General features: G+C 32.3%; 1 protein-coding gene and 1 long non-coding RNA gene across 2 annotated transcripts; one reads left to right on the top strand and one right to left on the bottom strand.

Moving 5' to 3' along the window:
* Positions 1 to 2686: 2686 nt before the first annotated feature.
* Positions 2687 to 3353, bottom strand: LOC129974993 (uncharacterized). Its single transcript, XR_008785003.1, has 3 exons — positions 3250 to 3353; positions 2938 to 3135; positions 2687 to 2790 (listed from the first exon to the last, which is right to left on the bottom strand). It is a non-coding gene; the product is annotated as an uncharacterized LOC129974993 (long non-coding RNA).
* Positions 3354 to 6944: 3591 nt separating this feature from the next.
* Positions 6945 to 18119, top strand: LOC129976335 (complex I assembly factor TIMMDC1, mitochondrial-like). The gene is made up of 6 exons (XM_056089847.1): positions 6945 to 7630; positions 8711 to 8873; positions 9954 to 10042; positions 13991 to 14058; positions 14151 to 14331; positions 17981 to 18119. The coding sequence occupies exons 1-6, from the start codon at positions 7497 to 7499 to the stop codon at positions 18015 to 18017; spliced, it is 672 nt and encodes a 223-aa protein (XP_055945822.1). The 5' UTR covers positions 6945 to 7496; the 3' UTR covers positions 18018 to 18119.
* The last annotated feature ends 8715 nt before the right edge of the window (positions 18120 to 26834 follow it).

The raw sequence follows: 26834 nt of genomic DNA, 5'->3' as shown, positions 1-26834 counted from the left end.
CATAATTCTTTTCTCCCAGAATAATTTCTAACAAAATAATCAATAAAATTTTGGCATTCATTTGAATTGCTGTCAATAAACATGAAAAGTTTATTTTCAAAATTTATTTCAGACACTTCCTTCATTATTTTTAATAACTCGTCTAACATTTTTTGACGGAGAAACTTATCACATACTTTTGAAGATAACTGCCTTTTCCAAGCGCGAAAAACGTGCCATTGGCATAGTAGATGTTTTATATTTGGACCAAATACAGAATTAAATGCTTTAAAGGAATAACCATCATCATCAGTCATTACAGTATTTACATTCAGGTCAGGAATTCGACAATGTAAACTTGAAAATAAAGCAATTAAGGTATGGAAATCTAAATCATTAGTGATAAAATGTGCAACTGGATAACCTTGACCATACTCATCCTGAACATGCAGAGAAAGAAGATAAAAGTCATAAAAGTTTGTGCCATGAGTTGCATCAATACAAAGAATTTTATCTGAATGCTTAACTAACATATCTTTTTGTGCTTTAGTCTGTAAACCTAATGCAAAAAAACTTTCATAGTTTTGCAAATTATCTAAATGTGCAGGGCCCCAAATTGTTTTCGACTTCTGCAATTTAAAAATTAAAATAGGATTGTATGGCTCTTTCCTTAATTCCTCTACTATACAAGAAACAGACATAGCATCATTGGCTGGCTGAATTGAATTGCGTAAGCGCCTTAAATAATTCTGTATAGTTTTACAAGATATGAAGGCTTCCTTTGTAGGAAAAAAATTTCTATTATCTCGACATCCTACATCGCCACGTAATAAACTTACAATTTTTGAAATGGGAAAGGAAAGTAATAAGTAAAATTTAATTAAATCACGTGAATTTTCTTTAAGGGGGTGATATTTAGTGTTCTCGTAACTGACTTGATGGTTATGAATTGGAATAATATGTAACCAATATCAAATTCTTTTGTTCACATACACAGATCTTAACAGGACAACTTATATTGAAAGGAATTACCCCCTTTTTATTTTTACGTTTACCGCTTCGCTCTGCCCTTGAATTAATCCTTGATTGATATGACGGATGAAAAAATTGACAAGAATAATAGAATGTTTTCTCACTGCATATTTTTTTCCCAGTTGATTTTTAAAAATAAGTATGAGTACCAATAGTTTCAGATTCTAACCAAATTTTAAAACTTGAAATAGAATTGAAAGAATAAGTTTTGATGTTTTTAATGTCATGCACAACATTAAGATGCTTATTTAAATTCCATACACTAACATAAGCTTTATCACATTCTGTACAAAAATATAATTCATGCTTCTTGTCCCCAGTAAATCTTTTTGTGTGTTCATTAAAATATTCATTACCACTATAAAATCTACCACACTCTAGACACAACTGGGGAGAATTTTCACATTTATCAGTTAAATGCTGATTATCTCAAGTTGTTTTGACTGGCACTAAACTAAATTTAGGCTTTTTTACAATTTCTGCTTGAGAGCTAACACTAGCCTCCAATAAATTATTACAATTGCTTTTTGGTAAAACATCACAAATCTTTGGTTTACAGCGTTTTAAATGATTTGCAAAAGAGGATCTCGAGGAATAAAATTTTAAGCATACCTCACATTTTTTAGGATAAGTGCTCATAACACGTTCTACACATTTATATTTTCTTAAATGCTTTGAAAATGATGACTTGGGCATACAAGTTTTCCCACAATAATCACAAGTCTTTGAATATGAGAAATTTTGAGCACCTCCTCCAGTGATATTTATTTTTTTAAAATTTAGAGCCAAAACTATATTTGTCCTATTTTCTTCTTTACAATCATCTAGTAACACTGCAAATTTATTTGTTGTAGGAATACTGCAAATAACATTTTCATAGATATTTTTGTCACATTTTGAAAAAATATTTTTACTTATCTTAGTAATTCTTGCTTTTCCAAGTTTGTTAGAAGCACATGCTGGCCGACACTGGGCTGGGGAAATGCGAGCAGGTTCTGGTTCAGAGTGGACTGGAGATGTGCGAGCAGGTTTTGGTTTAGAGTGGACTGGGGATGTGCGAGCAGGTTCTGGTTCAGAGTGGGTTGGCAGAGTGCATGCAACAACTGACTGACTGCATGTTGGAAGAGAGGAAACAGCAGCAGGTAGAAATGGTGGAACAACAGGTACATAAAATGGAGGATAGGACACAGCAACAGAATGGAATGGCATGAACTGAACCATAGGCATATAAGAAACAATAGGTACAAGAAATTGAACATGACCAGTAGGAGGCACAGGCAGAGAGGCTGGGAGAGTAGGAGGCACAGGCGGAGAGGCTGGGAGAGTAGGAGGCACAGGCGGAGAGGCTGGAAGAGAGTAGGAGGCACAGGCGGAGAGGGTGGAAGAGAGTAGGAGGCACAGGCGGAGAGGGTGGAAGAGAGCAGGAGGCACAGGCGGAGAGGGTGGAAGAGAGCAGGAGGCACAGGCGGAGAGGGTGGAAGAGAGCAGGAGGCACAGGCGGAGAGGGTGGAAGAGAGCAGGAGGCACAGGCGGAGAGGGTGGAAGAGAGCGAGGCACAGGCGGAGAGGGTGGAAGAGAGCGAGGCACAGGCGGAGAGGGTGGAAGAGAGCAAGAAGCGGTTGAGACTGCACAAGCTGAAACAGATGGCCATGCGAAAGGCCAAGAAGCAGGATGTTTAGACCAAGATGATAAAAATGAAGATTGCCTTGAGGAAGACAATGCAGGAAACTCAGTAGAATCCAAAATGAATTTAGGAGCAATTGATTGGCATTTTTGATCCTGTAAAAATTATATAAGAAAAATGAATAACAGATCTTTTAAAACAACTCTGGACATTAAAAATATCAATATAAATTATAAATAATCAGATAACAGATGCATTTATATTATATATATATATATATATGTATATATATACACACATACCTTTTGAGAAGCTGATGGAAAAGAAGAAACATATGAAGGAACTGGGTCAACAAAAGTTGGTACCTCGCTACAAGGCACAGCAGAACCAGAATGCTGTGGCCATGATGATAAAAATGAAGGCTGATCACAGGAAGGCAATGGAGGAAACTCCAAAGAATCCAAAATATATCCCGAGGTGATCAACTGGCAATTTTTCCTCTACAAAAGTTAAACAAAAGTCAAAATAAATACAAATATTTTTCCAACTTTCATCAGTACTTAAAAAATATATATTATTATAAATTGCATATAAACAATAATATTCATACATACCTTTCGAGATGCATTATCTGAAGAAATGCATTTCTTTAAAAACCTACAGAAATAATTGGCCAAGCGAAGATCACCACTTTTATTAGGATGTAAACCATCTTTTCCCAGGAAACCAGACCAGGATGGCTTGTTGGAACTGCAAAAGATAAAAGCATCTTCATTATGGCACAACTTTTCTAATGCTTTATTTACAGCTTCAATCTTATGGTTTAAGATTTTTATATGTTCAACAGTTTTCCAGTAATCGTTTTCAAAGTAATTAAAATCGCTAGGAATGATACTGGTGAAAATAATTCTTGCCTTTGGATTGACTCGTAAAATCTCATTAGCCAGTGACCTATACTTTTGAAGTATTATTTCTACACTATCAACTGATATGTTATTGGTGCCCACATGCACTAAAATCCAATCATAGTGTTTCTTTATTTTAGAAATTCTACTGGTTAACCTCTCAATGATTGTTCCTCGGTAAAAAATAACATCCAAATCCTCAGATAAATGCGCTTCCAAGCGTTTAATCTACTTTTGACTTTTCATTATCACTAAAAATATGGGACATAAAAGATGATAATTTTTCAAAAGCTAATATTGTACTGGTTTTACCTCTTAGCTCTGGATCTAATGCTGTAAAACTAATTAGATATGAATTTTTAAGGGGTAATTTCTGTTTCATATGCTGTGCTGTATTAGTATAAGCTTTTATCAGAGAAATTTGGAATTTTTTTGCTATTGGATGATTTTTTGATAATTTCTTCAGGAGAGTGGAAGCTTCTGCACCAGTAAATATTACTTTGCTAGGTAGATGGAATTCTGGATTTGTGACATCAACCTTTAATAAATCATTATAAGATGTGCACTCTATATTTTCTGGCTTCATAAAAAAAGAGAAAAATTTTGCCATCAATTTATAAATACTGGAATGTATTAAATGAAGCATTGGTTTTTTTGTTTCAAATAATTTAATATATGAGTTGAACTCTGGTAATACTGCTGAATACAATGCCATTTGCAATAAAGTTTTGTTTTGCATAAGAAATAACCCATTTAGTATTCTTTTTTTCCGAGCTAAAGCATCCTTTGTGAGTTGTTGGGAATGCAAGCAAGAATACACCCCTTCAACAATTTTTTTTCTGAGCTGCAGAAATATTTCTTTTATTGTATACAGTTTCAACATAAGAAAAATAATCCCCTTTATAAGTTTTATCCAAGTAGTGAAAATAAAATGCAATAAGAGCATCCCACAGATCTTTGATTCTTTCTAAAACACATAAAATGTACACCCACCTATGGTCTGGTCTCTTCAAGGGCTTAAGTTTTTTAATGGCAAGGGATTCACAGATTTTGAAAACATTTTCTCTTTTACTGCAGCTTTTCATATCAAAATAGATGTCATCAAACAAATCTTCTAAGTATCTATCAAAACATGAAGCAAATTTTTTTGCACAGTTATTAGCTGTGTGACATGTGTCACCATCAATATCTAATAAGTGGGGTACTTTGTTTGATCGTAGTCTGGTTTCAACACCCTTTTGTTTTTCCCACGCATGGTGTTACACGAGTCCATTAATACACTACTTAAGTTTGCCCATGGAATATTATTATCTTCAATAGTATTAACAACTGCTTTAAAAACAGCTTCTGAATTGCAAGATTCCATCTTTAGAGATGCAAAATGATGAACTACAACTTCATTTTGATTGTTGTCATAAAACTGCACCAATATTGCCAGTATACTTTCTTGAGCATTGCTAGTACTTTCATCCGAATAAAGAGAAAATGGAGTCTCCTTTAGAGTTTTAACGATATTTTCCTTAATAGTTTTTGCGAGCCCATATTTCATCTTATAACATGCAGTAGTCCTGGACATTTCCAACGAGTTTAGTGCTGTCTGATCGCGGCTCAACTGTTTGCAGAGTTCAATTAAATTGGGAGCTACATTGAAAGAAAGAGAATTCTCGGCGATAAACGAAGTTATTAATACCCCTTGGCGTGCTTTTCTTGTCACTATATCCAATGGCCGAGCATCAGTCTTCATTAAGTCATCAGTATTTTTTTGAATTAGCATAATTACTTAAAGTCATTGAATGTCTAATGCACTTCGAATATTTTATGTGCATCACAGTTTTAGAATGATTAGTGAAAGCCTTGAATCCTTCCCCACCATACTTCAGCAGTGAGTTACAAAAAACTCAATATGCTTGTCCAGCAACATTTATTTTTTTGCACCATGTGCCGATGGTATCCCCATTACCATCTCTCCGTTCAATCCAATTCCACCTAAATGCATTCCGAACACCTTCTTCTAATTGTATAATATCACTATTTATATCGAGAAATTTCATAGTGAAATTCTCTTGCGTACATAAATAAAAAAATATTTCAATAAACGAAACGAAAAATGTACACGTGAATCAATAAATGAAACGAAAATTTTACACAGCGGAGAAAAAAAAGTTGCGAAGCGATCAATGACAAATAGCTAATACGGCGAAAAATCCCCCTTCTCTACTTATTGGCGCCACGCCCGGAGAGATAAGACCTTTGAACCCAGAGTCACGTGATCGCACATCTGGTCGAAAGAAGTCTCTCCCTTTTTTTTTTCTGCCGCGCCTACTTGCCGAAAAGGATCCAGAAGTGAATGTCCGAGAACCGGGGGAATGAGTCATAACTCGCAATAAGTAAAGAACAAAAAAGAAGTTTTTTCCCCCTTTTCACGCATTATCACTGCCTTTGGAGAAAGAAAGAAAAAGTTTTCACCACACACACTGACCTTGCGTTTTCTGCTTTCAAAGCAAACAAAATTACCCAGATCAAAATAAATAATTCATTATTATTCCTACTTCCTTTTGAACGACGATCCCCGGAATTTCCGGGTATCGAAATTCAAAATCCCCGGAATTCCGGGGTTTCCCCGGAGCACAAACACCCCTGAATATCTGAATAATATGCACACAGATAAGCTAATCCAAGATCAAATAGAGCAAAGTCAATACAATACTGAGATATTTCCAAATTCTACTAGCTACCACATGAATGATACAATTTCTACTGCAAGACAATAAATAACGTCACTAAAAAACATTTCTATACAATGTACTCAAAAAAATTTATGAATGACAATAAATAAAATGACAAAACTTACTAGTAAAGGCACTAGTAAAATTCCTCTCACTATTTAACCCTAATTAACACTATAATTAAACAGAAAAATATGACAAACAATCAATGAGAAATAAATATTTAAGGCTATGCAATTAAATTTAGATACACTTATTACATGAAAAAACAAAATATCAAATAACACTAATCAAACTCCTCGTTTACTCTTAACCCTAATTAGCACTATCTTAAAAACAACAGTTTTAAGTAAACGAAAAAAATTATAACAAATTTTCTTAAAGAGATTAAATAAGAAAATAAATAAAAATAAGGCCTGTAAGAGTTTTCTTCAAAGTGAATCACTCGCTGACAATCGTTAATCCTTCTTTCCTCTTGAAACAAAGAACGAATACTAATGAATCGGCACATTCAGTGACAGAATGATTAACACGTTATGATAACGATAACAAACTGCGATTTCTTTTTATAACCTCGGTAGGACAACTCCGTCACTTTTGGCAGCGTGCCAATAGACTTACTACCGGGAGTAAAAACCGTGTTTGGCAACTTAGTCCGTTATCCCCTACTGCCAAAAGAGTTCATTAAATAGACATTAAGATCCGGAAATACTCCTTATTAGAAACAGATTTTTGAATAAACGTTTTGAATGAAGAATAATGAAAGATCAATATTAAGTTTTGTAAAAAGAATTGACCTATGATTTGTGTATTTGGAACAAAACAAGATGATATGTTCAATGTTGTTTTCAAGATTACGCAATTGGCAGTGTGTAGACCGAACATTGGTTAGACTATTTGAAATATTCAACTCAAAGAACAAACTTATGCAAGAAACATAATCTGATTCACAATTCAGTTTACAGAAAGTTTCGAAAATAAATTTTTAGATATTTGTATTACAATATTGAGAAAACCGACTTTAAATGCGATAAACAAAAACACGCAGGACAAGCTCGTTATTTACATTCAAGGACTCAACACAGGAAATCATATACTTGGGGATAACAAACATCCTTTGCTACTCAACATTCCTCAACTTATTACTCAAACAAATACATCCTACTGTTCAATCATTCAGGCTCAATTTCACGACAGTACAATAGCTTTATTTGAAAATATAGATCGAAAATGGTTTATTTATTTTTAAAACGTATTGTTCGCTGTGCCTCAGAGGATTATCCAGTCATTACAGAAAAAGTTATTAAAGATGAATTGTCAAAAGAAACTGGTTGGGACAGAATTAAAAGAATGTATAGTACAGAGTATGTTACAACAAAAAGAGAAATAGTTATGCCATATAAACACAAATATAATACAAAATGAATGTTATATTCGTATATATGTGACATTGTTTTATTTTTTATATTAATAATATATCTTTTTAGAATTTGTTACATTGATTAATTTAATATTTTTATTGTATTTTCGTAAGATGAATGGCAAAATAATTATTTATTTATTCTTTGTTACTTTGTCTTATAATCTTAGAAAAATAAAATACATTTCCTTGAGAAGTGTAGAAAGTAAAGCCCTCCATGCACTTTGTTTGCTAATTCACTTCGATTCTCAGTTTTTGTGTAGACTGAAGCAAGAACCTTGTATCATCGAAGAAGTTATTAAGTGAACTTTGCAATTTCAATAACAATTTATTCTTCGAAATATTTTTTATGATAACACTGGCTTACTGAAAGTTGTTTCTCTTCTGAGTATATTTACCCAGATTTCTCCAAGTTAGTTACACAAAATCTATGTCTTTTGTCGAAAATTATCAAATTTCATTTTTAAAAATCGTGATTAATTTAATTTTTTGTAAAACAAAAATATTTATATGACTTAAGAACCTGCATAAAATCTCTCTCTCTCTTTTTCCCCTATGTAGGAAGATGTTTGCACTTTTGGAATTGGCACTTTATATAATTCCAGAAAGTCAGTTCTTTACTTTATAGAACAATTATCAGGGAATTAAGTAAATTTCATTTGCCTGCAAATAAAATTTATCCTTTTAAGTTATATTTTTCATCATTAAAAGTCTTTGAAATAATATATATTTAATGTTTGTGTGTGGATCAAACAGACCTACTCTTTTGTCTGCAAGAATAAAGTTACAAAGATTTTTGAGTATACAGATGGTATTTTGGCCCACTCTAATGGCTACTGTAGATCATTTGCACTTGTCTAGGTGCTGAAATACTTTATTTATAAAAGCATTAGTTTAAATTCTTGAATTTGTTTCCTTTTGAAATCTGTAAACTTTTATTATATATATAAAAATCTTAATTATTGTATATAGGTAGATTCATTCATACCTCTTTTACATTTTATTTAATTATTTTTTACTTTAGTGAGTTCGGCATTAGTCCTGAAATGAATTATATAGTAACAACTGGAAAATATATGTTTGTTATTACTGCATTTTTTGGTGGATTTGGAAATATGATAAGAGCTAAAGAAGATTTTCTTCGAAAAAATATGGCAACCACATGGGAAAGTCAGCATTTAGCAAGAGTAAGAATTTAGCAATTTTATTCAGCGTTTGATTTATAAATTTATTTTTTGTAATATTTTTTTAAATAAATCAAATTTTTGTAAATGAAGGAGCATGGCATTTCAGTGAATTTTACTCTTAAATTTGAAAATGATGATACGATAGAATTTGGCTGTAGTTTGTGTTTTAGCAATTAGCAGAATTAGTAATTCTAATTTTTCATTTTTTATATATATATTCTAGTAACATAATTTTGAATTATCATTTGCAGTTTGAATTTATTTTGGTTAATTCAAAACCAAAATTAAATTTTGTAAAAAACTGTTTTTATTATTGAATTACTTTCATTTATTAAATATCTCCATACTTTATATCATCAGTGATCAAAACTGAACTAATTTTTTTTAATGCCAATTCCTTCCAGGACTTGAAATGAACATCGTAATAATAATAAAATGCAATAAAATGATTCTCCCCTCTTTTCTTTATGACTTTAAACATGCTATATGTGAATTACAGTGGTTTATTTTGAACCTTTATAATGCATTTATTCTATTAAAATTTGATATATTTTGTTTAGTAAAATTACTATTTCTTTGTTGAAATCATTTTAAAAATTAAAATTTTCATAACCATAATTATTATGATTTTATTTATTAAAATTAATTGCTGCTTATTTACTTATTATGCACATATAATAATATATTAAAGCTATTAAATATTAAAAATAAATCTATTGCTATTTTTAGTTTAAAAAGTGTTATTTTTTTTATTATTATTTGTGCTCATTTTTCAACTCAGGTTTTTTAAATCCAACTTTCTAATGAAGTGAATTTATCAATTTCCACTGAATCTCATATCTACAATTCTGTATTCTGTTCTATATTTACAATCTGTAATTATTTCAAATTATTTTCCTTTTTATGAGATTGCAGAGGCAAACATGGGATGATAATTTGAGAAAAATCTAAACTTAGGTCAAATTTGGGCTTGAATTTACTTTCTTCTTTATATTTTTGTTCAATCCTGTCCCCCCCCCCTAAAAAATGTAATTTATTTTTCCTAATTTTTTTATGCCAATTATTTTTTTTTTCTTACAGAGAAGCCTCACTGACACAATGACATTGGCATTGTTTAAGGGAGGAGCTAAATCAGCTCTTAAATATGGTTCATTCAGCAGTCTTTATTTGTAAGTGTCCATTATTGCATTATTAAGGATTACTGTGCTCACTGCTTGGCCAAAAGAGGGGTGGGGATAGTGATACAGATTCAAACATTTAGATTTTAAAATGCCACAGAATCCTTGTGCATTGAAGAATTTGCATAAGTCATCTATTAAATAGTGCAATCTACCTACATCATTTAATAGATAGTGATGTATTAGGATCCACTTGGTCTCATAAATAGTGCAAAAGCATTGGGCAATGTAACATTTCATATTAATGGTCAAAAGAGTTGTATGTGACTGATGAGATAATGTATCAGTTGCAAGAAAGAGAAAATTATTGGCCTATATCAAGAACAAAACCTGCAAAAATATAGTTTGCATGTTATTCAGCAAGTAAACACCTGGAACGATATGAATGTGTCTATACTTTCTGGAAAATGTGTAATAAAAAAAAATCCTGAACTCTTGTGACTGAGGATTATTGATACGATTACTGAAATGTAGGTGTTAAAAATGATGTTGAGAACTTTCAAAAGTTTCAATAAAAGAAGTAAATCCATCTCCATTATTATGATGAGACCAAAATTATAAAAAAAAATTGGATTAGAGGGTTGCAGTGCAGTGAACTACAATCCTTTAATCCAATTCATTCATTCCAACTAACTCATTCCCTCACTCATTACAACTGAAAAAGGCAGACAGCAATTTTCCAAGAAACATAGAGATTGTATTCTTAAGCGATGACAAAAAATCATGTCATCAGATGTATCCAGATCTACTCTCTAACATGATAACCAAAACTGGAAAAAAAAAATTGGGTTAGAAGAGAAGAATTATTCGATATATTGCATAATGTGACTACTATACTAGCATCTGGAGATGAACTATTAGACTGAAATTGGTTCAGTAACATTAAGCAGCAATAAAATGCTAGCTCTTGATTATATGAGCTTATTGCAAGACCATCTGTTTCCTTCAGTAAATTGCTTTTCTTCTGAGGGTAATGGCACATTTTAAAAATAGTAATGTTAAGACTAATCAAGCTTGCAACATGGACATTTAGTTTTTAGATAGGAGGATTCATTCATGCATTTAATTTAGTCTCTAGAAAGATCTGATCTCAAACCCATTTAAAATGTGGGATGTTGTTAAAAGGGCATTAAGGTATCTTCATTTATTCATTCATTGAAGATCTTGTTGATAGATTGATGCTATTAAGGTCAAAAATATGTGTTCAGACATGATATATATTGATAGAATTAATATCACGACATATGTATTCATATCATAGGAGGGTTAGAAAAATATTAGAGTGCACAGCCCTCCCCCCTCCCTTTTTTTTTCATATAGTATATAAATTTAATGCAGTTTGAAAAATACGAAACATAGGAAAATCTTTAAATTTTTACTTTAAAACGAAATTACACTTTGTAAAAAATCTTTTCATGATCTGTATATTTTATGAAATTCCATTCTGAATTCTTTTTAAATTAATAATTAAAGATCAGTGAGCTTGACTAGTTGAGCTCTTATTCCTGATCCATCCATAAGATGGAGCCTTTAATCCTATCAAAGGAAATTTTTTTCTTGTACTCAAAATTGGAATTGTAAATCATTTAAGAATCTCAGCTCATTTCAAGGATCTTTCACTTCCATATTAAATACGTTGTTGTTCGATACTGTTTTGACTTTGGTACAAAAAGGTTGTAAACTGTCTGTGGAGTAAAATCTTATGGTTTAAATTTAGTACAGCATTAATGTATTATGACACATGCCATAAATAATGACGATAGAAATACTGAATCTTTCTCTTTCAATGTTTTATATGCCATGTATCCGAATGTATGTGAAGAACCTTTCTACATTTCTTATACAAGAATAATATTATAGATATTAACAAATCAATTCATTTGATTCAAGTCGATGCAAAATATTGAACAACCTAACCAACAATTAGTGAAGTTTGTAGCTGTATGAAGCAATTGTGGAATGATGTTAAAAACGAAATGATTTCAAAATGTGCATTAAAATATGAAATAATAAAGATGAGAGCAAAAGTCTTGAAATCACATCATTAAAATAGATTTTGTAAAACATTTTACAATCATTACAGCATCATTTCTCATACATATTTATATAATGCAATTAGATTTAAAAGAAGAGAAAAATGCGAAGATATTATTTACAGTTCTGACTTAGAAAACTAAATAAATTAATATTTGACAGAAATAAGCAAAATCTTTAGTATATGAATGAAGTAGAAATAGTTTTATATAACGTTTCATATGTATTTTTGACTTTTAGCTATTATGGTCATTTGCAATTTAATGAATTAAATGAAAAATAATAGATATTCAAAAATACTCTTGAATTTTTTGTAATTGTTAATGAAATCAAAATCTTTTACAGGATTGTCACATCACCAGTAAACCTGACAAATCGGGAAAACACAGAAAATTTAAAAATCGGCAAAAAATGCCGGGAAATTTGAAAATTTTCATAAAAACCGCGAAAATACAAAAATGTTATTTTAGCTTTTTTTTTAATCTAAACATGCCGCTCTCTAAAGATTGCAAGAATAAAAGATCGTAATTCTAAAAACGAAACAATACCATTCGCGATTATTTAATGTTCAAACTCGCCACTTTTCTACTTTCTTCACACACACACACCTTTATTTTGTATAGATCTGTTCACTTTCGATTTTTGAGACCGTTGTTCTTTTTTCCACGAGATTTCCGAATTGCAGCTAATGAACATGCGCGAGAGTTTGAAATACATTTGTGAAAGAATAGGATACATTTCTTGGGCGGAAACATTCAATCAGCAGAAGTAGCGCGGTGGAGTTTAGTCTACTGTACTTGAATTTATTGAATGGTTTGTCAAATTCGAAAACATCATAATTTATATTCGAAAATAAATCAGTTTCGAACGTTTTAGATAAAGAACAATAATTTAAAGCTGAATTTTTAGGGGCATTAATACTTGTTGTTTCACATTCGTCCTTTAATGCATTCAATGATATAGCGGAAATATTTTCACATATGTTCACTGAAAGTAAAATAGTTTTAAAATGTAAGGTAAGCCATACAAAAATATCGTACCTTATTTGTTAAAGATTAGCTCGATAAAACTGATCATTGAAAAATCAAATTGATGCCCAAATACATGAATTGGCAAAAATGAATAAATAAAAAAAGTCATCTTGTTTTGTAACGTTTTTTTAAGGCTAATCATTAAACGATTTGTATCATAACAAAAAAAAATGTATTTCATTTCACCTGAGTCCTTAATTTTGTATGACTTACAGCTAAAGGACATGAGAGGTAATATATCATCCTCCCCCCCCACCAATATATAAATTTTGGCTTGCTAAATTCTAGATAATAAATAAAGAGTATTTGTTTTTTATGTAAATATAAATCTTCTTTTAATATGCTATTATTTTGAATAATGTTAAATTTTTCTTCCTTTCCTTAATTTTTCCACTCCTTAAAATCATATTGCATTGTAACTCGCACATGAGCGCTATTCGCACATTCCCTTGCTTCTTGAATATACATACAAGGAAAAAAAATAGGGAATTTTTTTTTCCAGATTTCAGTGGCAATCTTGTTTTTGTCTGTATCTTATAGAATCAATGTGTATTGTATATTTAAGAGCATATCATTTTAATCAAAATGGATAGCAAAAACAGATAATTTATTTATTTATAGTAGTAATTAATTTGTTATCATTTATAGTAGCAGGGCAGAATTTAATTATTTGAAGAATTATAAAATTTTATATTAAAATGAAATTTCTTAATTTATTCACAAGTTGTTGTAAACAATATATCTGTCTAAATAAGATAAATTTATTTTCTATTTTATAATATTTTTAAATAGTAAATAATTTTTTAAAATTTTTTTTAGTGTAAAAGCAAATGTACGAAAATAATCGATTGTTTTGATTTGCTTATATGGTTAGATTAACTACAATGACAGCTGCCAATTACAGAGATAAAATATCAATATGGGATCATGCAGCTAGTGGAGGTAAGTATAATAGATTTTATAAGTAGCATTCTACAATATTAAATGCTATATATTGACTGTCAAAATAAATGGTTTATTTGAATTCTTTGTAGCGGCGTTAGGTGCTTTGGCACGATTGAATTACGGTTTGAAAGGTTTTGCTGTTGCTGGAGCTTTAGGTGGCTGCCTTGGGTTGGTGGCTGGGAGCCTAATAACCATGACTTTGGGAATTAATGGAATGACTATGGATGAATTTCGATGTTTTCTCCACGAAGAGCAATATCTGCGCATAAAGTAAGATTTGAATCTAATTTCTATTTTTAGTTATTTATGGCATAATTTTATTCAATTTATTTTGTAAAAAAGAAATTTTGCTGTAGATTTTTCCTTTCTGATGTGACAAATTTGTTTGTTTTGTGCATTTGTATGTTCTTTGTGATAATAAATTGGTAATCTCCAGAATGTGACTATCAGTTAAGCAATTAATTAAATTAAATTTCGGTTTATATCCAAGTGGTGCCAAATCATTGAGGTAGGAATAGGTAGAGAGATTGCAACCCTTCTCTGCGTTACGACAAAATAAAATCACATGCTTTGTTTTGTCGTAACCCAGAGAAGGAATTTGTGTTAGCTGTAACCGCATTTTCCACACTCCGATACATTTTAATGACAGAATGATTGTCATTTTTAACTGTTAAATTTTAAAGCTTATTCCAATCATGATGCACTTTTTCAATACAACTTGATGCGAAGAGAAAGCTTCCAATAATAGTCTTGTATCGTTTTGCGGATGCGTGCAATAAATATATTCAATTTAACTGATTTAAAATGGATATTAAGTTATTATTAAGCTTCAGTTGAACCAATACAGCAAAACTATATTTTGCTATTTGCTTTATTTTAATCTCGAATATATGTTGTAAGCTTTCTGTGTTGCTAATGTAAGTGTAAATAAAAGCCTAATGGATTAATAATTACGTAGTTATTTTCTATATTTTTAAACTGAATCCTTATTATTTCTATTATTTAGTAAAATTTCATAGGTATTCGTAATAATTGCATATTTTTTTAATAAATTTCAATTAATGTAAAATCTTTAAAAAAAAAAAGAACCAATAGATACTATAAAGATCTTAAAGAAAACATACATGCACACACATACATTGATGAAGGAGAGGCTATTCAGATCTTTCCTAGACTAAATTTTATCACTCATTTGCGGAGATTTTTCATAGTACATAATTTTTGTCATTCCTAAAGCAGCCCACATCCTAATGACATTTTTAGAAGGCAATCAAAAGGAAATTTTCATATCCACCTGCTGAAGATCTTTTTGAATGAATTGAAGACGTTGAAAAATCGTCTACAGCTGCTAAAACAGCATGAGCTGATGCAACCTTTCTTAAGCATCCCATTCTTGGTGCTGCGTGATTGGACCAATCGCCATTGGCAGTTCTTTGATGCAACATTCTAATGGAACCCATAGCATCTTTATCTTTCTGAAAGTCAGCAGAATTGGCCTGCCTGTGATAAGGATCTTTTAGTTATTTATATTTCAGTTAAAAAGTTTAAACATATACTTGAAGGCCGCGAATTTATAATATTTCTTTTTCTTCATGAGCACAACAGCCCCTTGTAGACCTTGGCTGCACGCGTATTTTCCAGCGCTTTTTATCCCCCGCAACTCGCTCCTAGTTTTTTATCCTCGGAAACTCGGATCTCTTTCCACATCACCCAGCCATCTAGTTGAAGGTCTTCCTCTGGCCCGGGATCCCATAGAATTTTTAAAAGTGGATATTTTGAGGGCGCTGTTTCCAGGGCTTCTACAGATATGACCGAGCCATCTGAACCCATTGCTCGGGATAACCAGTGTCATCTGTGGCTGCCTATAGAGTTTGTATAATTAAAAACTGAATCTACAACTTAATTTGAAACTGAACTGAAACTGAATCGCCAACATCCTCGCTCTAGTACTGGGCCAAAAATAGTTCTAAGGATCGTTCTCTCAACCATGTTCAGAGTACACTGAGTATCCAATATAAATAATTCTTAGTTTAGTTTTTCGGCTGATTAAGTTGGATCATAGTTGTTTTTTCAGTCCAAAGAAACATTTATTAGTCATTTTTATTCTGTTGTCAATTTCTGCTCTGAGTTTATTATTGTCATTAATCATTGTGCCAAGGTATATGAAATGATCGACTTTTTCAAATGTATGACCTTTAATACATACGCAGAGGAACACTGTGATTTATAGTTGAGGGCGGGAATTCCATAAATTTGGTTTTATCTTCGTTGATGGTAAGGCCCATATTTGTGGCAGAAGTTTTCGAAACCTGAAATGCCTCTCTCACTGCCCTTTCTCACTTTCCTGTAATATCTATATCATTTGCATAGGCCAGCAGTTGAATGGATCTATTCCACAGAGTGTCTAATCCACTATCTTGGATATATTTCTCCAAGGCAATGTTAAAAAGCAGACAAGCAAGGGAATTCCCTTGACACAGGTTTCTCTCTCTGTTGCAAAGGGCTCAGATAAATGGTTGATATTTATAATATTTACTGATCAAAAAATCTGTCAAGTAGAAATCCGATAAATGCTCCCAACGCCATATAGATTAAATTTCCCGATTTTCTACTGATACTCGGTATGTAGTTGAGATTGATAACAAAGCAGCAGATGCATTGCAATTGAAATCAGTGCAATTACAAAAGACTCACATTAATTAAAAAAATGTTTGCTGACACTCATTGAATGATGCTGAATTGTGAAGAATGACTTAAATCCAACAAGTTCTCAATTAGTTTAGGGTACTATTTTACTTTTATTTTCTGACGTGACATACCTATAATGAAGTGACTATGCTGAATTTATTGATACAAGTCACTGTTTACTTATCGGCGAAAGGAGGAAATTTTTAAAAAAAACTCAAAAAAATAAAGGAGCAACTTTCTGTGATTTGAAAGAGTTTGTCAAAAACTAAAAAAATGTATCCTCAGCTCCTCTTCCCCTCCCGAGTGCATTTTACAGAATTTTTTTAAATAATAATGTTTTTTAATATTAATGTTTACCATAATTTGGAAAAAACGTACGATAATACCGAAGAAAGCATTTTTCAACTTTAGACTAACAGTTTTTTCAATCAGGGAAAAAATTCATAACTTTAATCTTAAATATCATCGCCAAATTTACAAATAATTCTATGAAACTTTTTCCATTACAAATAATTCCGTGAAAGTTTTTATTATGGTATAGCATACATTTTTCTAACTGCGTCCAATTATAGTTTCATTTATTTTTTTGTAATTTCCTTCTTTTGCCTCTATTAGTGCTGTAACGTGTCTTAAATAAATTCAGCATATTCTCTTTACTATAAGTACACATTACTTCCTAGCTGTACGACACGCCTTTTTGAGCGTAAAAGGATTTTACCAATTATTCTGTTTATTTATTACGGCATTTTATTATGTCTTATTATTGCTAACTACTGAGTGGGTTTTTTTTTTTTTTTTTCCATTGAATATTGTATTTTGCACCGTTCTCTTCATCACTTGGGAGGGGAATATTCTGTAGTGTAAGCTGTGTTATTTTAGTTCTTAGAACCGTATTGGCTGCAAGAACGTTTTATAAGTCTTCCATTGGATGGTAGAAACATCTTCTGGCGTATCTTCTACGATCTCAGAATTTATACATAAGAACACTTCCGCTGCTAATCGAATTAATTTCACTTTTGATCATGTTGGACATTAATAAGCATATTTTACTGTGTTTTATTCTTCCTTACATTTCAGCACCACCAAGCATCAGCATCATATTTATTTTATTAAGTTAAATATTTCTGTAGACGTCTTAAAATTTTCCATTTACTTTAAGTAGCAGTTTTCATCCATTTAAAAAATTGAATTGATTTTTTTTCCTTCTCTTTTTAAATTTTTCTTCTTTTAGGAAAGACAGACTAAATGAGTTGAAGAAAGAATTATAGTATTATTCTGATGACTGCTACAACAGCTCTCTGAAATTTTATGTTTATAAAATATCATTATTTATTTCTCTGTATAAAACTGCATCAATAAAAACATTCAAAAAAGAAATCTGCGTTTTATTTTTTATCATATTTCAGAAAAGCTAGAAAATAATTATTTTTAATATTGTTACAAACCTGTTACTTCCCAGCACGGTTAATTCAATCACTGGAAAGACCGTTTTACAATCAGCTCTGTTGGGTGCTGATCGGGTGCCGCGTCATTAATATCAGAGCTTGGCGACAAAATAGATATTACTGGTGTTCAGTACTTTGCTACCAACGCGCCAAGTTGGCAAGCGCCCATTCTAGGGTTGCTCCTTTTTTGTAACTGCGCGGGGTCATGACCCGCCAGAACTGTTAAGAACTCGGAACGCGATGCTTACCGTTGGTAGTGGGGTTGACTCCATGCCCCTTCTCATAGAAATAAACCGCATTTTATAGAAGCATCGTTTTCATCCTTATAGCTACACCGCAATTCCTTAGTTTATTTAAATTAGTTACACCGCATTATTTAGTTCTCAATCTCAATTGTGGAGCCATCATAGACCTCCACAACATTTTTGGTCCGTCGAGCCGGAGCGCACTGGATTTCGATTTGATATCCATTCAAATTAGTTATGGCAATTGATTTAGTTGTCTTAAATAGAAGAAAGGGGAGTATTAGAGCACAGTTGACAAAACTGCGAACATTCATTGAAAAAAGACAGCATTTAACTGAATCGACAGTGATTACCCAACTGGATATTCTTTCGAGAACAAGTACAAGATTTGAAGAACTGAGAAACGAATATTATAGGACTGTGTCGGACAATGACTTTGATCAAGTGGAATCCAATCTATCCGAACTCGAGGATGAAATTTTGAAAATAGAGGTAAGCCTCAAATCCATTTTACATGATCTCAAATCTACTTCTGTTTCTAATTCTACAAATGGTGCTATTATTAAAGAGTCCATAGATAAAGTTACTTCAATTAGATTACCGGAAATACCTCTTCCATTGTTTAACGGTAAAATAGAAGAATGGAATTCCTTTAAGCAACAATTCCTAAATTTAATAAATGATAATCCCAATTTAACTGAAAACCAAAAGTGCTACTATTTACGTTCATGTTTGAGAAACGATGCAAAATTGATAGAAACGTCTGAAGATACATATGATTCCCTTCTGAAAGCTTTAGTAGAAAGATTCGAAAATAAACGTGTAATTGTAGACACCCATATCAAAAATATAATTAATCAAGAAAAAATTGTTCATGAATCCGCGAAAGACTTACGCAATTTAATAGATTGTATTCTTAAAAATTTAAGAGCATTAAATGTTTTAAAATATGAACGTAATGAATTGTCAGATGCTATTTTAATAAATATAATTTTGCAAAAATTAGACCGCGAATCTCGAAAGCAGTTTGAACTTTCCTTAGTAAACAAGAAAGTTCCTGATTTTGATGATTTCATAGAATTTTTAGAAAGAAGATATCAAGTTTTAAATGCCATTGGGCACAATATTCCATACAAATCTAAATATTCGGATGTTAGTGAACAGAAAAATAAAGCACGAACTCTATTTGTTAAGCCATCGAATAATCCCAAGTATTGTATACTGTGTAGAAACGCTGATCATCCATTGCATAAATGCGATCAGTTTTTGCAATTCTCCCCGCAAAAGCGATATGAAACTGTTCGAGAAAAGCATTTATGTTTAAATTGTTTCGGATCTCACAAAATCGCTCAATGTAAATCGAAACACACTTGTTTCACTTGCAAAGCAAAGCCTCATACTCTATTACACCGGATGCAGGTGTCCACAGTAAGCGATGACTCATCCTCAATGAATTCAAGGCAGACTCCCTCAGTTGCTGACCCCTATTCGTTGTGCAACCCTTCCCCCCTGACTTCCTGTTTCGTTACGCAGAAGAAAAGAGTGATTCTAGCTACGGCTGTTGTTTATGTTTTGGATAGTTTCGGAACTGTCAGAAAGGGTAGGGCTTTATTAGATTCTGGAAGCATGTGTAATTTGATGACATCTGATTTCGCCAATGCACTTGGTTTAAAGAAAGAAAAAATAAATGTTCCAATATCGGGGATTTCCGATACTACTCTTAATGTGAAAAGAAAAAGTACCTCCACTATTTTGAACTCGGATGGTTCTTTTACTGCAACACTAGATTTCTTGGTCATTCCGAAAATCACAGATCTAATGCCATCCACATTTATTGATTTAGAAGGAATAAAAATTCCGCCTTACGTCCAATTAGCAGATCCGGAATTCTTTTCCCCCAAAAAAGTGGATATATTAATAGGGGCAGAAATATTCTTAAGTATCTTAAAAGAAAATAGATTTGATATAAATAATTCCTTAATTTTGCAAGAAACTGTATTTGGACATATATTAAGTGGAACAATTCAAGGTAAACAGGAATCACATCATTGTGGTTTAATCTCTCAAATAGATAACTTAGATAATTTGTTAAAGAAATTTTGGGAAGTTGAAAATATTTTAGATACACCTACATCTAAAAACAAAGAAGAATTAGAATGCGAAGAAAATTTCATGCAAACTTATCGTAGGGATGAGCAAGGTAAATATATTGTTAACCTTCCTCTTAAGAAGAATATGCAATTAGGCAATTCCATTCAAACTGCAAAACAAAGATTAGATAGTCTCTGGAAGCGATTAAATAATGATCCGAATTTTTCCAATCTTTATTGTAATTTCATGAAAGAATATGAGCAATTGGGTCATATGCAAAAATTAGACAGTATTGAGAATGTAAAATATGTCATGCCTCATCACGGCGTTTACAAGGCTGATAGTAGTACAACAAAGTTACGCGTAGTTTTCGATGCCTCTGCTGCATCTACTTCAGGTGTATCTCTGAATAACTGTTTGCTAAAAGGAGGTGTTGTTCAAGATGACTTGTTTTCAATCTTATTGAGATTCCGAAAGCACAAGGTTGCATTTACTGCTGATGTCAAGAAAATGTACAGACAGATTTGCGTTAATCCTGAGCAGTGTAATTTTCAATGCATTCTTTGGAAAACTAGGAGTTCTGAGGAACCTTCATTTTATAAGCTTCTTACAGTTACATACGGCACCAAATCTGCTCCCTACTTAGCTACGAGAGTGCTAAACCAATTAGCAATAGATGAGCAACACAAATTTCCTTTAGCATCTGCTGTAACCTTAAAAGATTTTTATGTTGATGATGTTCTCTCTGGTGCAGATGACGTTTCTACTGCAATAAAATTACAGCAAGAATTGATTTCTCTTCCAAAAGCTGGTGGCATGGATTTGCACAAATGGTGTGCAAACAATGAAATGCTTTTAAAATCTGTTCCATCTGAAGATCAATGTTATCAGTTTGGTGATTCTGATAAAAATACAATTAAAACTCTTGACTTAAAATGGAACCCAAAAGAAGACTGCTTTGGTTTCAATGTCACTCCATCAACTAGCATTCCCACAAAGCGAACTGTTTTGACTGATATAGCTAAACTTTTTGACCCACTTGGTTTTCTAGGACCAGTGACAGTAAAGGCAAAGATCTTCCTCCAGAGATTGTGGCTACACAAAATTGAATGGGATCAAGTGTTACCACATCAGGAAAAGCACGAATGGGAAATATTCAGATATTGTTTAGGGGATATTACAAAGATGCAAATTCCTCGTTGCATTCTAACTGACTCCATCAAGGAAGTTGAACTACATGGTTTTGCTGACGCATCGAAAGATGCTTATGGTGCAGTCATCTATCTTCGTTGTGTTACTATATTGAATCATGTGAAGGTTTCTCTACTATGCAGCAAATCTAAAGTTGCTCCAATTAAGGTGATGACAATACCCCGTCTTGAGCTATGTGCTGCTGAGCTTCTTGCTAAGCTCGCTTCTAAAACTGTGTCATCTCTTAACCTGAAAATAGATAAAATTTGCCTCTACTCAGATTCGACTATAGTGCTGGCCTGGATTAATACTTCATTGCATCTGCTTAAGGTGTTTGTGTCAAATAGAATTTCCCGCATCCAAGAGCTGACGAAAGAATTTTCCTGGCACCATGTAAAAACTTGTGAAAATCCTGCTGATATTATTTCCCGTGGTATGACTCCTCATCACCTTATGAACAATCATTTGTGGTGGAATGGTCCACAGTTTCTTCAACAAGTTACTGTTGAACTTAGTGATGAAAGTAACATTCCTACTGATGACAAATATTTTCATGAACTGAAAGGAGAGACTACTAAGACTCTAACTTTAAGTGTGGATGCTACATTTTTAGATTTACTTTTATGTATTACTAACAAATATTCTAAATTAATTCGTATTGTAAGTTTTCTTTTTAGGTTTTGTATCAATTTAAGAAATCCTAAGAATAGGTTGTATGGACCTCTTTCTACAGTAGAATTACAAAGGGGTAAATCATTCTTGGTAAAATCTGTGCAAGAAATTGCATTTCAGAGTGATATAAATTTACTTCTTCATGGAAAACAACCCACAGGTAAGATTAAAAATCTAAATCCTTTTCTTGATGAAGATGGAATTTTGAGAGTAGGAGGTCGTATTCAACACAGCAGTGTAAATTTTGACCAGAGACATCCAGTTATCTTACCTGACAAAAGTAATTTAACAAAAATTATTGTTATGTATTTTCATTTGAAAAATTTGCATATTGGACCACAAAATTTATTGTATTGTGTTCGTAGAGAATTCTGGCCCTTAAATGGAAGGAATGTTTGTAGAAAAATTGTCCACAGTTGTATTACCTGTTTCAAAGCAAAACCTTTGACTAATGAACAAATTATGGGCAATTTGCCAAAAGAACGTGTGAATGTAAATTCTCCTTTTAACTGTACAGGTATCGACTTCTGTGGACCGTTTTTCATAAAGTATAAAGGTCAAAGGAAAGGTTTATATCATAAAATTTATGTTTGTATATTTATCTGTATGGTTACTGAATGTATTCACTTAGATATTGTTTCTGATCTAACTTCTGAAGCATTCATTGCATGCCTCAAAAGGTTCTTTTCAAGACGAGGTAAATCGCAATTCATTTTTAGTGATAATGGTAAGAATTTTGTTACTGGTAATTCTGAATTAAAGAGATTAGCTCTTATGGTAACTAAACATGATGAATATTTATCAAAATTTTTATCTGAAGAGGGCATTCAATGGAAATTTCTTCCACCCAGAGCACCTAACTTTGGTGGCTTATGGGAGGCAGGTGTCAAATCCTTCAAATACCATCTCAAGCGTGTTGTTGGAGTTTCAAAGTTAACATATGAGGAATTTTTTACTCTTCTGCATCAGATCGAAGGAATTTTGAATTCCCGTCCTATTACTCCTTTGTCTAGTGACATGGACGATCTGGAAATTCTGACACCTGGACATTTTCTCATTGGTAGGCCAATCACATCCATTGTTGAACCAAATTTAACAAACACGGAAAATAATAGATTGAATTTATGGCAAAGAACCTCAAAAATGGTACAAGTCATTTGGAAAAGATGGCAAAATAATTATTTAAGTACTTTGCAACAAAGACATAAATGGATAATTAAGAACCAAAATTTAAAAATTGGTGACATGGTTTTGCTCAAAGAAGAAAATCTTCCATGTTGTAAATGGATTTTAGGTAGAATTGTAAATGTATTCTATGGCAAAGACAATGTAGTAAGAGTAGTAAATGTTAAAACTCATTCTGGTATATATAAACGATCCATTTCTAAAATTGAACTTTTGCCATTGGAAGTCTAATTTCTTCTTACATAATTAATTTCTAAATGTGTACCTTGAAATCTGTAAGATTCTCTTTAATATTTGTAGTGAATATTATATCTGAAAACTGCAATATTCATTGTTATTTATCTTTATTTGTATTTTCTTTTTCAGTGCTAGTGCAACTATTTGTATTTCTTAAGAATTATTAATGTCATTTTGTTATTTTCATATATTTACTGCATTAATTGTCTCTCTTGTTTTTACAAAAAATGTAATTGATGTAATTATTGAAATGTATATTTCAACGGGGGCGGCATGTTCAGTACTTTGCTACCAACGCGCCAAGTTGGCAAGCGCCCATTCTAGGGTTGCTCCTTTTTTGTAACTGCGCGGGGTCATGACCCGCCAGAACTGTTAAGAACTCGGAACGCGATGCTTACCGTTGGTAGTGGGGTTGACTCCATGCCCCTTCTCATAGAAATAAACCGCATTTTATAGAAGCATCGTTTTCATCCTTATAGCTACACCGCAATTCCTTAGTTTATTTAAATTAGTTACACCGCATTATTTAGTTCTCAATCTCAATTGTGGAGCCATCATAGACCTCCACAACAACTGGAAACTTCGAGGATTTTAGAGATTCATCCAATAGAAACCGAGATACGCCTGATTGGTTCAGAACCTTCTCTGCCCGCTTCCGGAAACTATAAAAGACCGTCAGTCTCAAGCTGCAGTCAGTCGGAGTCGTGTACAGAGTCGTAGTTAAGTATCGATTCGTCGAGAGGACAGCGAAGCAACGGTGGAATAGTCCAGCGAAGAACTGCGTTGTGTGGAGCTCAGGCTATTGCTGGACTAAGCTGTGTGCTGAGTTCTGGCGTTTACTGTAGAAGCAACTTCGTGTCTTGTGTGGAGTAGCCAGTCGTGTAGTAGTGAGTCGGTAGTTAGATACAGCTAAAGCAAGGAGACAGTGGAGAATTTCAGACGTTTGGAGAGGCCGTAGAGTGAAGCTACGTGAATTCTCTCCTTTTGCTGTCTGGCTGCTTTGTGTGCAGTGGTTGTAATTGCTACCAATTACTACTGTGTGTTGCCTATCGTCGTCTCGGCTGTATATATTTGTCGTTTTGTGATAGTATCTTCGTGCTAAATAAAACTCGTCGTCTTTTGCTACCGAAGTACTGTTTATTTCATCGACCAAGAAATCGGAAAAGAACCCCGACGGTAGAAAATTCCGTAACAATATTATAACAATGGATTTTATTCATGTGTCGTCATAATCGCTTCACGGAAGGTAGCCAAAACAGCTGGTCGAAGTTTGAAGAAATTTTTCACTTATCTTACCATCATGTTGATTTGCCATTACATTTTAGAGGACAATACATATTGCAAATTAGTTTAATGAAGCATCTTTATGTCTGAAATGCCACATTGCCGAAATGAAAACCTTTTCTTAAACTCCGTGATTTTCTCTGAAAGCAGTTGAAACGGAACACTAGAGTTAAGCAAAGCCGGGTATAAAAAAAAACCGAGATTATTTTAATTTAAATTATTTTTGTTATTTATTTGAAATTGAAAATTGTTATTTATGCATGGTTAAAATATAAAGATTATGGATTCTCAAACAATTGATCTCTTAATTTCAATGCAAAGCAAAAATCTTGTATAAAGGACATCCTGTGTTTAAAATCTTTCATGAAAATTTTGATTTGAAAATTCCAAAAAACTTTCTAAGAATTTTAAAGAGAGAAAAGAAATTGACAAAATGAAATTGAAAAATAGAGGTTGAATACTTCTTAGAAAAAAAACTGATGCTATATAAATCAAGAAAATAAACACGCATAGGTACTGTCATAATATATTGATTAGTTCTAATCAAACGTGTTTTAAAATATTCTAAATGCAATAAAATATTTTTCAAAGTATTGTAGAATTTCGACTAAACGGAGTTGGGAATTTTGTGCAATCAATAGTTGACTTCGTTTCACGAACTGACAAGATGCGGCATTTAGTTATTCCCCTGATGGTAACCAAGCAGATTCATTGTTCGAGATAATATCAAGCCTTTGAAAATTTAATGCCTTATTTTACCGCCAAGGTAATTTCGCTTCAGATGTATATCTTGGTTTATTTGTATTTCTGTCAGTCTTTTTTAAGACCGGCGACGGTATAGCAAGAATAATCAACAATCAGTTAAAGACCCGCCACCTTTGGCGACTGGTCTGCCGATAATAATAATTGCTAAAACAATGAAATATCTTGTGTAATTTGATCTTGATGACTTCTTTAGTGAAATATTTTTAAATTTCAAATTTTATTGGATGCATAACTCATATTATTTTATAAGTCTTATACCATCCTGTTCATTGTGCTATCCATTTTAATAACTTTCACTCAATGTTTTTATGCTTTATAATATTACAGAAAGGAGCAGCAGTGTTTAAAAATTGATGCCTCTTTAAAAAATTTCACCTGTATCTGATACTTAAATTAAACCTGAAGTGAAGAAAAATTCCAAAGATTTTATTAAAAGCAAGTCTTATCTATGCACAGTTCCTTAAGAAAATCTAGCTTAGATCTTACTCTCTGTTCATCTGATATTCGTAAAAAAACCTCTTGTTATGTAATGAATTCAACTTCCATAACCCGATAGTTGTTTCCTGGTCAGTTATAGAAAGTGTCAGTTGCAACTTAAAAACAATTGATTGGACGAGGATCGCACAACAAACACATGAAATTTTTAATAATGCCAACCAATGTTCCGTTGAAGGAATTACGGTGAATACAACTAAAATAATAAACCAAAATACTACAATTAAACTATTGTCCGGGTAAGTCTTACCCTCCTTGTTGGAATCTTTCTTCCTATAATTATAAAAAGCTCAATAAGTACTTTCGAAAAAAAAGAAAAAAAAAAAAAAAAGCAACCAGAAACATTTCCGTGACATATTGAATAAAACACAAAAAAATTGCAAGTCGGCTTCGTTTTCACTTTAAAAAGGCGAAAAATTTGGGAAATACAAATCCAAAAATGTTTTTTAAAATTCTAAATAAACTTTCGAATCAC

This window comes from Argiope bruennichi, chromosome 7 (assembly GCF_947563725.1).
Source record: "Argiope bruennichi chromosome 7, qqArgBrue1.1, whole genome shotgun sequence".
NCBI lineage: Eukaryota > Metazoa > Arthropoda > Arachnida > Araneae > Araneidae > Argiope > Argiope bruennichi.
Note: the sequence above shows the minus strand (reverse complement) of the source record. Positions and strands in the feature narration are given on the sequence as shown.